Below are 13131 nucleotides of genomic sequence, written 5' to 3'. Positions count from 1 at the left end.
CAGGGGACAGGGATATCAGTCCTGTTATTACTGTGGATGAAACAGCGGCTGAATGAAGAGCTGTATAACCTCCAGCATCGATCATTCCCTCCCAAAGCACACACTCATTACTATCTTCTTTTGTGCTGATCCGTTTATATACGAGACAGCTACATGAACCCCTTCCCCGCTCCACTCTACCTTCCAGTAGCAAGTTCCAGAGAGACAGTCTCTACACAGCACCTGTTGGTAGGAGGGATATCCGTCTGGATGGTTCGGACAGGACTGGGCCTAATCTCTCCGGGCAACATTACTGCTCTCCATCAAACAGACACAGGCTAGTGTGTGCTGTGTTGGGATCCAATGTCAGCTGGCAAGAGTCTAAGAAGATGAAATAAATAAATAAAGTGAGTGACAATGTTTGCGTACGTGTAGTCATTCATACGCGTGTGTACGCACATGCATGCACGCCTGTTTATGTTTTTGTGTGTGTGCATGCATGTCTCCGCTTGTATGTATGCTTTTATGTGTGTGTGTGTGTGTGTCATGCACTTCTGTTTGTTTGTTTGATAATGTTTGTTATATTTATTCCAAATACTCCAAACCGATCTGTTTGTGTTTGCCTGTTTACTCACATTTTGTTTTAACTCCTCTCTGGTCTTGGGCTCAGCAAGGTGTTCAATCTAAAATGTAGCCACTATGGAGAAGGACAGACTCAGTTCACAAGCCAACCTACTCCATTTCATAAACAGACTCATTTTCCCAACACTTTTTGAACATCTCTTTAAAAGTGACGCGAGCCTACCAGACGGACTAAATGAGTTTTATGCTCGCTTCAAGGTAAGCAACACTGAAGTATCCATGAAAGTACCAGCTGTTCAGGACGACTGTGTGATCACTCTCCCCGTAGCAGATGTGAGCAAGACCTTTAAACAGGTCAACACTCAAGGCTGCGGGGCCAGACGCATAACCAGGATGTGTACTCAGAGCATGTGTGGACCAACTGGCAAGTGTCTTCACTGACATTTCCAACTTCTCCCTGACTGAGTCTGTAATACCTACATGTTTCAAGCAGCGCACCATAGTCCATGTGCCCAGGAAAGGGAAGTTAACCTGCCTAAATGTCTACCGCTCTGTAGCACTCATGACGGTAGCCATCAAGTGTTTTGAAAGGTTGGTCATGGCTCATATAAACACCATCATCACGGAAACCCTAGACTCACTCCCATACCGCCCCTACAGATCCACAGATGCTCCAATCTCAATCGCACTTCAGACTGCCATTTCCCACCTAGACAAAAGGAACACCTATGTGAGAATGCTGTTCACGGACTACAGCTTAGCGTTCAACACAATAGTGTCTTCAAAGCTCATTACTAAGCTAAGGACCCTGGGAGTAAATATCTCCCTCTGCAACTGGATAATGGACTTCCTGATGGGCTGTCCCTAGGTGGTGAGGGAAGGCAAAAACACATCTGCCACGCTGATCCTCAACACGAGGGCCCCTCAGGGGTGCCTGCTTAGACCTCTCATGTACTCCCTGTTCACCCACGACTGTGTGGCCAAGCACGATTCCAACACTATACTTACGTTTACTGATGACACAACAGTGGTAGGCCTGATCACCGACAACAATGAGACAGCCTATAGGGAGGAGGTCAGAGACCTGGCAGTATGCTGCCAGGACAACAACCTCTATCTCAATGTGAACAAGACAAAGGAGAGGATTGTGGACTACAGGAAAAAGAGGACAGAGTTTCTTGGTGTCCACATCACCAACAAACTAACATGGACCAAGCCCACCAAGACAGTAGTAAAGAGGGTATGACAAAACCTATTCCCCTTCAGGACACTGAAAGGATTTGCCATGGGTCCTCAACTCCTCTAAATATTCTACAGCTGCACCATCGAGAGCATCCTAACCAGTTGCATCACTGCCTAGTATGGCAAATGCTCGGCATCCGACCACAAGGCGCTACAGAGGGTAGTGCGTATGGCCTAGCACATCATTGGGGCCAAGCTTCCTGCCATCCAGGACCTATATACTAAGCAGAGGAAGGCCCAAAAATTGGTCAGACTCCAGTCACCCAAGTCATATACTTTACTCTCTGCTACCGCATGGCAAGTGGTACCAGAGCTTCAAGTCTAGGATAATACATTGCAATGTCCGTACTGTGAGATGCCTAAGACAGCGCTACATGGAGACAGGACGGACGGCTGATCGTCCTCACAGTGGCATACCATGTGTAACAACACCTGTATAGGATCGGTACATCCAAACATCACACCTGCGGGACAGGTACAGGATGGCAACAACAACTGCACGAGTTACACCAGGAACGCACCTTACCTGTTTCTCAGTCCTTTCTGCTGTAGCTGTATCTGTCTCATGGCTTTTATGTTCATGCATTAAAAACCTCCAGTAGTTGTGTGGAGGCTTTGACTAGCTTGTGCTTCTTTAATGGAGCTACTAAGGCTGGAGGTGAGTCTCACATTAAGAGACCAGGCAGGACATCACAGCTTTTAGTTTTCTCCCAGCTCTCCAAATCTCCAGGTCCAGCAAAGGACAGAGAAGGGGGAGCAGCTTGGACTCCTGTCTTCTTCTGTTTCTGGTGACCTCAGAAAACGTAGCGTTTCTCTTTAGAACAGGCCTTGGGATAAAGGTCTGCACTGGGGGCAGCCCTTAACACAGCCAATACAGTAGCTGTGTCCACAGGGAGTAGTCACTGGATCCTTCAGTAGACCCAGAAAGCTCGGACAACTGATTGAGTCCATGGCCTCTGCCATTTTGATGCACGCACTAACAAACATAGCAAGTCCTTCTGTAGCTCAGTTGGTAGAGCATGGTGCTTGTGACGCCAGGGTAGTGGGTTCGATCCCCGGGACCACCCATACGTAGAATGTATGCACACATGACTGTAAGTTGCTTTTGATAAAAGCGTCTGCTAAATGGCATATATTATTATTTATTATTATTAACCAGAGATAGGTTTAGTTTTCTGAGGAGTAGGAGGGAGTGGCTTGTATTCTGTTGTCAGAGTCTTCCTGGTTCTATGTGAACTCAAGATGTCAGCAGAGGGCAAGGCCAGCAGAGGGCATGATTGGTCTGTCACAGCCAGAGAATAATTGTATCCTTACAATTGTGCATCAGTGTAACAACAAGAGGCACTGTAGAGTAAGGTAACACAGGAGACACATTTCTATGAAAAAGCTGTATTCTTTATAAGGTCATGTACAACGATACAGACATCATATCGACATGTTCTTTATGAATACCAATTGACATTATTGCAATGGATGGAAAATTAAGCTACCCATGTAGTCCACTGGATGACACTTAAATACAACTTTAAAATGAAGTAATATTGCTTAGGCTACAATATTCCAGCTCAAGCAGTTTGAACAAAGGACACAAAACTGAGTTAGCAGGGGCTTAAAACTAGAGCGGTGATACATCTTCGATAGTCCCCTTCTGTGAGAACACTTACCAGCTTCCTCAGGAATGAATTAAGTCCTCATACTACACATTATCAGGCTAAAGCATCAGGACATGATTCCCACTTGTTAAAGAGGAGCTCCTGTACTTCAGACTCCCATAAACAGTGTGCTTGGTGGCATCTGGAGATTGTTCAAAAGAGTGAAACGTTTCAGAACTTTGCAGATCGAAATGCACCGTATAGAGTGGGCATGATTTCTTATTCTCTATGACAAAGAGGACTGCCTATCTATGTGATATACAGTACCTGCCAAAAGTTTGGACTCACCTACTCATTCAAGGGTTTTTCTTTATATTTACTATTTTCTACATTGTAGAATAATAGTGAAGACATCAAACTATGAAATAACACAAATGGAATCATGTAGTAACCAAATATGTGTTAAATCAAAATATATTTTATATTTCAGATTCTTCAAAGTAGCTACAGTACCTTTTGCCTTGATGACAGCTTGACACACTCTTGGAATTATCTCAAACAGCTTCATGAGGGAATCACCTGGAATGCATTTCAATTAACAGGTGTACCTTGTTAAAAGTTCATTTGTGGAATTTCTTTCCTTCTTAATGCATTTGAGCCAATCAATTGTATGACATGGTAGTGGTGGTATACAGAAGATAGACATATTTGGTAAAAGACCAAGTCCATATTATGGCAAGAACAGCTCAAATAAGCAAAGAGAAACAACAGTCCATCATTACTTTAAGACATGATGGTTAGTCAATACGGAACATTTCAAGAACTTTAAAAGTTTATTGAAGTGCAGTCGTAAAAACCATCAAGCGGTCCTCTCAAGAGGTCCAACACAGGAAAGGAAGACCCAGAGTAACCTCTGCTACAGAGGAAAAGTTCATTAGAGTTACCAGCCTCAGAAATTGCAGCCCAAATAAATGCTTTACAGAGTTCAAGTAACAGACACATCTCAACATCAACTGTTCAGAGGAGACTGCGTGAATCAGTCCTTCATGGTAGAATTGCTGCAAAGAAACCACTACTAAAGGACACCAATAATAAGAAGAGACTTGCTTGGGCCAAGAAACATGAGCAATGGACATTATTAGACAGGTGGAAATCTGTCCTTTGGGTCTGATGAATCCAAATGTGAGATTTGTGGTTCCAGCCGCCGTGTCTTTGTGAGACACAGTAGGTGAACGGATGATCTCCACATGTGTGGTTCCCACTGTGAAGCACAGAGAAGGTATGATGGTGTGGGGCTGCTTTGCTGGTGACACTGTGATTTATTTAGAATTCAAGGCACACTTAACCAGCATGGCTACCACAGCCTTCTGCAGCGATACGCCATCCCATCTGGTTTGCGCTTAGTGGGACTATCATTTGTTTGTCAACAGAACAATAACCCAACACACCTCCAGGCTGTGTAAGGGCTATTTGACCAAGATGGAGAGTGATGGAGTGCTGCATCAGATGACCTGGCCTCCACAATCACCCAACCTCAACCCAATTGAGAAGGTTTGGGATGAGTTGGAACGCAGAGTGAAGGAAAAGCAGCCAACAAGTGCTCTGCATTTATGGGAACTCTCAACCAGGTGAAGCTGGCTGAGAGAATGTCAAGAGTGTGCAAAGCTGTCATCAAGGCAAAGGGTGGCTACTTTGAAGTAGCCAATTTGTTTAACACGTTTTTGGTTGCTACATGAATCCATATGTAATTTCATAGTTTTGATGTCTTCACTATTATTCTACAATGTAGAAAATAGTAAAAAATAAAGAAAAACCATTGAATGAGTAGGTGTGTCCAAACTTTTGACTGGTACTGTACTTCTATGCTAAATGATAAATGTTCTGTGACGCTGCACCCTTCTGAATAAGCCCCAGATTATGGGTGTTTTGTACGCAGGCCTCTCTCACTCTCTCTCTCCCTCCCCCTTCTCTCTGTCTCTTTAGTCCTGTTTCCCTGAAGTAAAATCTTCTCCATCAGGTTTGAGTGGGGGGCTGATTGTGGCTCTACTAATACTGCTTTTTACACAGGGAAGAAAGGGAGAAAGAAGAAAAATAAAGAGCACGAGAGAGAGTGACCCTTACCTCATCGATACCTTCTTATACCCATCAATGTTAACCTGACTTCAGATCTGCTTGAGCCAGCTCCTCTGAATATCTTGAAAGCATATAGAGATCTGGGACCAGCTACATTTTATGTATCTTTCTCTGTCAAATGCTGAGAGCAGGGTATACATCATTTATCCAGAGCGACTTGAAGTATAGTGAGTGCATACATTCTTTAGTACGTGTATGTGTTCCCTGCAAGAATTGAACACATGACCATGCCGTTGCCTGAGCCACACAGAATTACTAATAATGTGTTGTCTGATCGGTCTGTGGTTGCTGGGACTCGGGGTCTCACATTGGCATCGTGCATCATGTTCCCAGACCAAAGCCAGGATTCAAATCGTTTAGGTAGATCCGCGTTATAGCGAATTGACATTTGAAAGTCCTTTCCGTTTGAGCTGACATACATTATGCAGCATTTACCGTGAATGCGGTGGATACCGGCTGCAACCTAGCAAACCTGTTTTATTTAGGTTGGCCAACATCAACAAGGCTTTAGAAAACAGAAGTACAGAGAGAGAGAGAGAGAGAGAGAGAGAGAGAGAGAGAGAGAGAGAGAGAGAGAGAGAGAGAGAGAGAGAGAGAGAGAGAGAGAGAGAGAGAGAGAGAGAGAGAGACTGATACATTGCCGTCCAGTGGAGGCTCTACCTAGCTAGGTTTGCTCTTTTGGGATTTAATACCGGGTTTCAATGAAAGTGTTAGTTGAAAAGTACCTTAGCTGAAAGCACAACACAAATAAAACAGTATCCTTGACAAAAAGGTGCGGGACTAATACTGGACAAGGGAAATCTGACAGCGTAGGCCTACTCCCAGAGTGAAACTGTTTGGAAAATCCTAAAGCGAGGGGACATCGGCAACAGACACTATACGTGACATAAATATAGGCCTTCTTCTCTATCGTCATCTAATAAATAGCACAAAACAAATACAACTTGATCGTTCATCGCTATGGCTTCAAAGATGGTCCTCCAGACCACGTTGGAGCATGCAGTCGACAGTCGTCAGAGAGCCAACGGGAGAGAGGGGCAACAATTCTGTGGCTGAAATGCCACGGCCATCTCTGGTTCTCCAGTGTGTAGCACCGTAGCCAGTAAGCGGTTTTGCATGTTGGACTTGGTGGCACGCTGCTCTGCTCTCATTGGCTGCATAGAAACGTTTTAGGCCCTGTACAAAATCAACCCTTAACCTCTGTGCACTGGTGAAGATCTGAAAGGATTTGATGGGTTTCAGCGATAGGGTGAACATTCAAATTAGCCTATTAGAAGTTAAAGTGGAGCTCCAACCATATTGCTTACATACAGTACCTATCTAATCATTTTATACAGCATAAAATGATATACTGTACTGTACACAACTGCCAAGGTATGAGGGTAAAGGGTTGTTTCTGGACAGGGCCTCAGAGTAGCTCCACTTAGGTCCTTTTTTTCATCTAGAAAGGCCGGGCTAGATCGTCTGCTCTACTAAAATGTAAATGTATGCCAATTTGATCCAAGCTAGTCCAAACTCGGCTAGTACGGCGAGAAGATGATGGGCGTGTGAGTGGCCCTCAGGGGCCCCGGGGCAGGCCTGAAGAGCGCGGGGCTGAGCAGGGGGGTCTGGATGAGGGGTGTATGGCCTGGCCCCGGGGGGCACCGCAGGGTCAGAGGATTGGAGGCCATGGTGCAAAGGGTGGCCGGGTTCATGTGGCTGGCCAGGAAACCTGCCGACAGGGCCTTGGACAGCTGCTTCTGCAGGGCCAGTTTGGTCTGGAAGAGAGGAACCATAGGGTTTTTAGTATGAGTCTGCAGCAGCTATTCAACAAACTTACATGCAGGTCAGGTTCATTAGCGCACGCAACGAAAAAACGTTTTGAAACTATTTGCAATGGAAAACAAAAATGTGCATTTATTATTGGGCACATTATAGTAGTCCCAGGGCCAGGTTCAAATACCTCTTTGAGGTGTGCTTGATTTAGCATGGATTTGCACATCAACCTCGGCACAGGTATTTGAAGGTATTAGACATACACTATCTTACTAAAAGTATGTGGACAACTGCTCATCGAACATCTCATTCCAAAATCATGGGCATTAATATGGAGTCCCCCCTTTGCTGCTATAACAGCCTCCACTCTTCTGGCAATGCTTTCTACTAAATGTTGGAACATTGCTGCGGGGACTTACTTCCAATCAGCCACAAGAGCATTAGTGAGGTCGGGCACTGATGTTAGCTCTCAGTCGGCATCCAATTAATTTCAAAGGTGTTCAATAGGGTTGAGGTCAGGGTTCTGTGCAGGCCAGTCAAGTTATTCCAAACCGATCTCGACAAACCATTTCAGTATGGACTTCACTTTGTGCATAGGGGCATTGTCATGCTGAAATTGGAAAGGGCCTTCCCCAAACTGTTGCCACAAAGTTGGAAGCACAGAATCGTCTAGAATCTCATATGCTGTATCGTTACCATTTCCCTTCACTGGAACTAAGTGGCCTAACCCGAAACATGAAAAACAGCCCCAGACCCTTATAGCTTCTCCACCAAACATCACAGTTGGCTCTATGCATTGGGGCAGGTAGCGTTCTCCTGGCATTCACCAAACCCAGATTCGTCCGTCGGACTGCCAGATGGTGAAGCATGATTCATCGCTCCAGAGAACGCATTTCCACTGCTCTAGAGTCCAATGGCGGCGAGCTTTACATCACTCCAGCTGATGCTTGGCATTGCGCATGGTGATCTTAGGCTTGTGTGCTGCTGCTCGGACATAGAAACCCATTTCATGAAGCTCCCTGACGAACAGTTCTTGTGCTGACGTTGCTTCCAGAGGCAGTTTGGAACTCGGTAGTGAATGTTGCAAGCACTTACTGTTGACAGGAGCAGCTCTAGCAGGGCAGACAAATGTGATGATCTGACTTGTCGGAAAGGTGGCATCCTATGACGGTGCCACGTTGAAAGTCACTGCCATTGTTTGTCTATGGAGATTGTGTGGCTGACCCTGGTCTGGTATTCAATCATTTCCTGATGGTTATGGATTTTCCATAACTCCCTCCATCCAGGACATACAGTTGTGCAAATTCAACTTCTCAAAGCAATATTTGGAAAACCCACTATCTGCAATTGATTGAATACCGGCCACCTCAAGCTCTGTGGTACCAGCTGTGATGGAAACAGGACGTTTCGGTACAATTTTATAAATGTCGACAGATAATTTGTTCGTTCGACATGGTGGGATCTTTTTTTGTCGGTCAAATTATTTATGCGAGAAACAGCAGTGGAAATGCCTTCATCGCCAAATATTTATATAATAACCTTCGTATTGAAGTAAACTTGGGAGTCTTGCGATGATATGGTGTGTGGTCTTCCCGCTATGACTCAGGAGACGATGCAGTTTATTAGGCTACTGATGAAAAAAGTTCCGATGAACTTCACAGGGTGGTGAAAGTGCATGGTGATCTTGATGTTCCTTTCCAATAAATATCGAGGGTCTCATTCTGGTGACATGATGATCGATGCTTGCCTGACGTTTGGCAAATACAAATATTCTTGCTCCGCACTGGCCAACCGCACTGTATCTGCCAGCTGTTGCCTAGAGCGGACGTGTCAAGACCAGAGTAGAGGCATAGTTGCTATTTAACGCAAGCGTTTTTGTGACAACATAGTTGGAAATGCAACGGAAACACATTGAACTTACATTTTGTATTTGGAACATAAAAACTTAAGTGAAAAGTCAACTGTTGTGTGCATTACCTCACACGCACTGATTGTTGGTGGAAGCCAGTTTGGTGGAAACACACCATTGTTGGTGGGAATATTTTCTTTATCCGTATTTTTGAATATTCCCATAATAATCTGTCGCCAAATGGATGGAAACCTAGCTATTGTTCGGCCAGAAAGTATGTTCACATGGTGTCCCATGTCAGAATCAGTCTAACAATGCTCTCTCTCTTCAAGCCCATAAAATTGTATCCAAAAAGTTATACTCTAGATCAGGCCTGTATGCATTCAGCTAACCACAACATTAACGTCAGAGTGAGGGTGAATGAAACATGAGAGTGAATATCCATCACCATCAATTTGTGTGAAGCCAGTGTGAATTGTTGGCAACCTCACGAACTGGCCTTAAATATCCCAGACAAGATTGTGACCATGGCCTGAGACACTGCCTCTACCCAGCAGCTGGCCAAACACAAATCCTGTGCAGCCCTCTGTCTTTGTCTGTCTGTCTGTCTGTCTGTCTGTCTGTCTGTCTGTCTGTCTGTCTGTCTGTCTGTCTGTCTGTCTGTCTGTCTGTCTGTCTGTCTGTCTGTCTGTCTGTCTGTCTGTCTGTCTGTCTGTCTGTCTGTCTGTCTGTCTGTCTGTCTGTCTGTCTGTCTGTCTGTGTGTGTGTGTGTGTGTGTGTGTGTGTGTGTGTGTGTGTGTGTGTGTGTGTGTGTGTGTGTGTGTGTGTGTGTGTGTGTGTGTGTGTGTGTGTGTGTGTGTGTGTGTGTGTGTGTGTGTGTGTGTGTGCGTGCGTGTGTGTGTGTGTGTGCGAGCATGTACTTGTGTGTGTTGTGGTAATGTGACAATGTTTGTGTGTGTGTGTGAGGCTATGTTTACATGTGTGAGAGACCTTCGTGTGCCTGCCAGTATATTTGGCCTCACCAACTTTCAAGCAGTTATTTTTGTAGTGAGTGAACTGTGAAAGAACGTGACCATGCCTATTCCCAAACATGGCCCTTTGTCAGCTATCCGACATAGCAGCAGCACGCTATAGTGCTCAGTTCATTAACCCCATAGATAGACAATGGGACAGAGACCGTTTGGGAATGTGAGTAAATGTGTGTTTGCCGTTTATGTGACCAGAGCCACCTAAGACAATTGCCCAATTCAAATTCAGGTTCTTACTCTTCCTAAGTGGGTAAAATGTGGCCCCTGACGTTATTTCCTGCCTTTAAACTGGTTTTCTGGGTTAGAAGACCGGATATAACTCAAATACAACCAACTGGTCTCTGTTACATGCAGGTAAAGACATCTGATGTCATAGTTTGGTTATCTGGTAAAACATCCAGTCAACCAGATAAAGACATCTGTCTCTGGTTGCTAAAAATACATTCACAAAATGTCCTCATATAGGTCTTCACCTGAGGGCTGTAAGTGCTGAGGTGGCAGTGGCTGGCCAGTTTCCCTATGGCCGAGGTCACCCCCCCAAACGGGAAACCACTCCATCTCACGCTCTGCAGAGAGGACACAAGAACGGGGGAAAGGGTTGACAAAATAAGAACACTGGCTGTGTGGGAATGAATGGGCAGGACAGGAGGGGTAGTTGGTGTGATGTGTGTGTGTGTTGGACGGACACTCACCGCTAAAACAGGGTTTGGCTGGCTCTTAGTATAAGGGCTGAACTTCGGTTTCTGGGGCTTTCCTGACAACCGGTCTTTGTGTCTTCTGCTGCTCATGTGCTGAGGGACAAAAGCAAATGTTAGGTTTTATACTGAGTGAAACATCCCTTAAAAGCTACATGCTGGGATTCATTCGAAATACAATCGAAAATCCCACTTGTATTGGTCTACAGCTGAGGGATGGGGCTAGGGAAATGTAACCCCTCTCAAATTCATAGGCAGCTCCAAATGCAAGGACTGAGTGCATGGCATATATATTTTGAGGCTGTACTACACACACTCAGAAACACTCACAAACACACACACCTGTTTGAGCTGCGTCTCCGAGTTGACGGACACCTCGCACATCTCGCAGTGGAACGGTTGGCTAGCCAGGGCCACGCCCACCCTGGCCTTGCTGCTTATTGCCTGCTTGCTCCTGCATGTCGGCCTAGGTAATGACATTACCTTGCCTCGGCGTCGCGCCTGAGCACCCACCTGGCCCTCCAGCATCTGCTTGTGTTTGGAGCCTAGAAAGGCACAGACACATCACAGACACGACCACATAGCTATTGATTCACATAGCTATTGATCAGTAAAAAAATGTTTTAATCAGAATCATAGGTCAGCATTTAAATAGTATCTACTTATCACTCAATAGCAAATGCAGTGCAAGTAGCCATATAGACATATTGCAGTGCATACCGCTATAGTGGGCTTCTAGCTGGGATGAGGAGTTGACTGTGATTTTGCACATGGGACAGTGGAGGTGCTGCTTGGCAGGGGGGCTCTTTTTGCCCTGCCTGGTCTCCTCTTCTCCTCCTGGTGCCTCTGGGGACTCTCCCTGGCCCTCCAGTGACGGGTTGGAGTCTGGGGTCGGGCTGGGGCCCTCCATAGGGCTACCATCTGACGTGAGCTCCGAGAGCTGGTAGACAGCAGGGGAGACGTGGGGGGAGAGGAGGGCCAAGGCGTCCAGGGAAGAGGTCTCCGAGACAGGCATAGGGGTGGAGGAGACCCCCTGGAGGGGGTCATCCAGCTTCGGGCTGGTGGGGGGCTGGTGAGACGAGAGCAGGCCTGGGGAGAAAGAGAGAAGTTGCTGTGTGAGAGTTATCGTACATGTGGTATTCACATACAAACAGGGATTGGGGTTAAATTGTCTTCCGACAGGTGGCTTCAGTCTTACACAGCATTAGTCCCTCACCTGACTCTAGTCTCTATCTGACGTAAGACAATGGGGTTAGGGCTACATGGGGGGAGAAAGGCCAGCATTCACTTGGCAACTATATCAGGCAGCGTAAGACAGTGGATTCAGGTGAGAGCTGGATTCAATTAAAAACACTGGCAGATGTAGATTCTGTTTACTGAGAGCATTGCTCAACACTGGTATTTTTTACTTAACCTTTATTTAACCAGGTAGGCTAGTTGAGAACAAGTTCTCATTTGCAACTGCGACCTGGCCAAGACAAAGCAAAGCTGTTCGACACATACAACAACACAGAGTTACACATCGAATAAACAAACATACAATCAATAATACAGTATAAAAATCTATCTACAGCAATAAATATGCCATGGTGGCGAAGTAATTACAATATAGCAATTAAACACTGGAATGGTAGAATGTGCAGAAGATGAATGTGCAAGATACTGGGGTGCAAAGGAGCAAGATAAAGAAATAAATACAGTAGGGGAATGAGGTAGATTGGATGGGCTATTTACAGATGAGCTATGTACAGGTGCAGTGATCTGTGAGCTGCTCTGACAGCTGGTGCTCAAAGCTAGTGAGGGAGGTAAGAGTCTCCAGCTTTAGTGATTTTTGCAGTTCGTTCCAGTCATTGGCAGCAGAGAACTAGAAGGAGAGGCGGCCAAAGGAAGAATTGGCTTTGGGGATGACCAGTGAAATATACCTGCTGGAGCGTGTGCTACTGGCAGGTGCTGCTATGGTGACCAGTGAGCTGAGATAAGGCGGGGCATTACCCCGAGGATCGGTAGGATAGTCTGTCTGTTTTGGCGGACTTCCTAAGCCAGGATTCAGACACGGCTAGGACATCCGGATTGGCAGTGTGCTAAAGCAGTAAATATAACAAACTTAGGGAGGAGGCTTCTAATGTTAACATGCATAAAACCAAGGCTTCTACGGTTACAGAAGTCAACAAATGAGAGCACCTGGGGAGTAGGAGTGGAGCTAGGCACTGCAGGGCCTGGATTAACCTCTACATCACCAGAGGAGGAGTAGGATAAGGGTACGGCTAAAAGCTATG

General features: G+C 45.7%; 1 protein-coding gene across 2 annotated transcripts in view; it reads right to left on the bottom strand.

Moving 5' to 3' along the window:
• Nucleotides 1-4880: 4880 nt before the first annotated feature.
• The window catches only part of LOC124048431 (zinc finger protein 385C-like), a 166024-nt gene continuing 157773 nt past the window's right edge, over nt 4881-13131 (bottom strand). For both annotated transcript variants that reach the window (XM_046369213.1, XM_046369214.1), the window contains 5 exons: nt 11576-11944; nt 11198-11400; nt 10853-10951; nt 10634-10726; nt 4881-7285 (listed from right to left, as the gene is read on the bottom strand). In XM_046369213.1, the coding sequence (XP_046225169.1) occupies nt 7049-7285; nt 10634-10726; nt 10853-10951; nt 11198-11400; nt 11576-11944 (1001 nt within the window). In that variant the 3' untranslated portion in view covers nt 4881-7048. The remainder of the gene's footprint in view (nt 7286-10633; nt 10727-10852; nt 10952-11197; nt 11401-11575; nt 11945-13131) is intronic.

Source organism: Oncorhynchus gorbuscha, linkage group LG11, assembly GCF_021184085.1.
Source record: "Oncorhynchus gorbuscha isolate QuinsamMale2020 ecotype Even-year linkage group LG11, OgorEven_v1.0, whole genome shotgun sequence".
NCBI classification, from domain to species: Eukaryota; Metazoa; Chordata; class Actinopteri; order Salmoniformes; family Salmonidae; genus Oncorhynchus; species Oncorhynchus gorbuscha.
The sequence above is the reverse complement of the archived record's forward strand: the minus strand, read 5'-3'. Positions and strand labels throughout refer to the sequence as shown.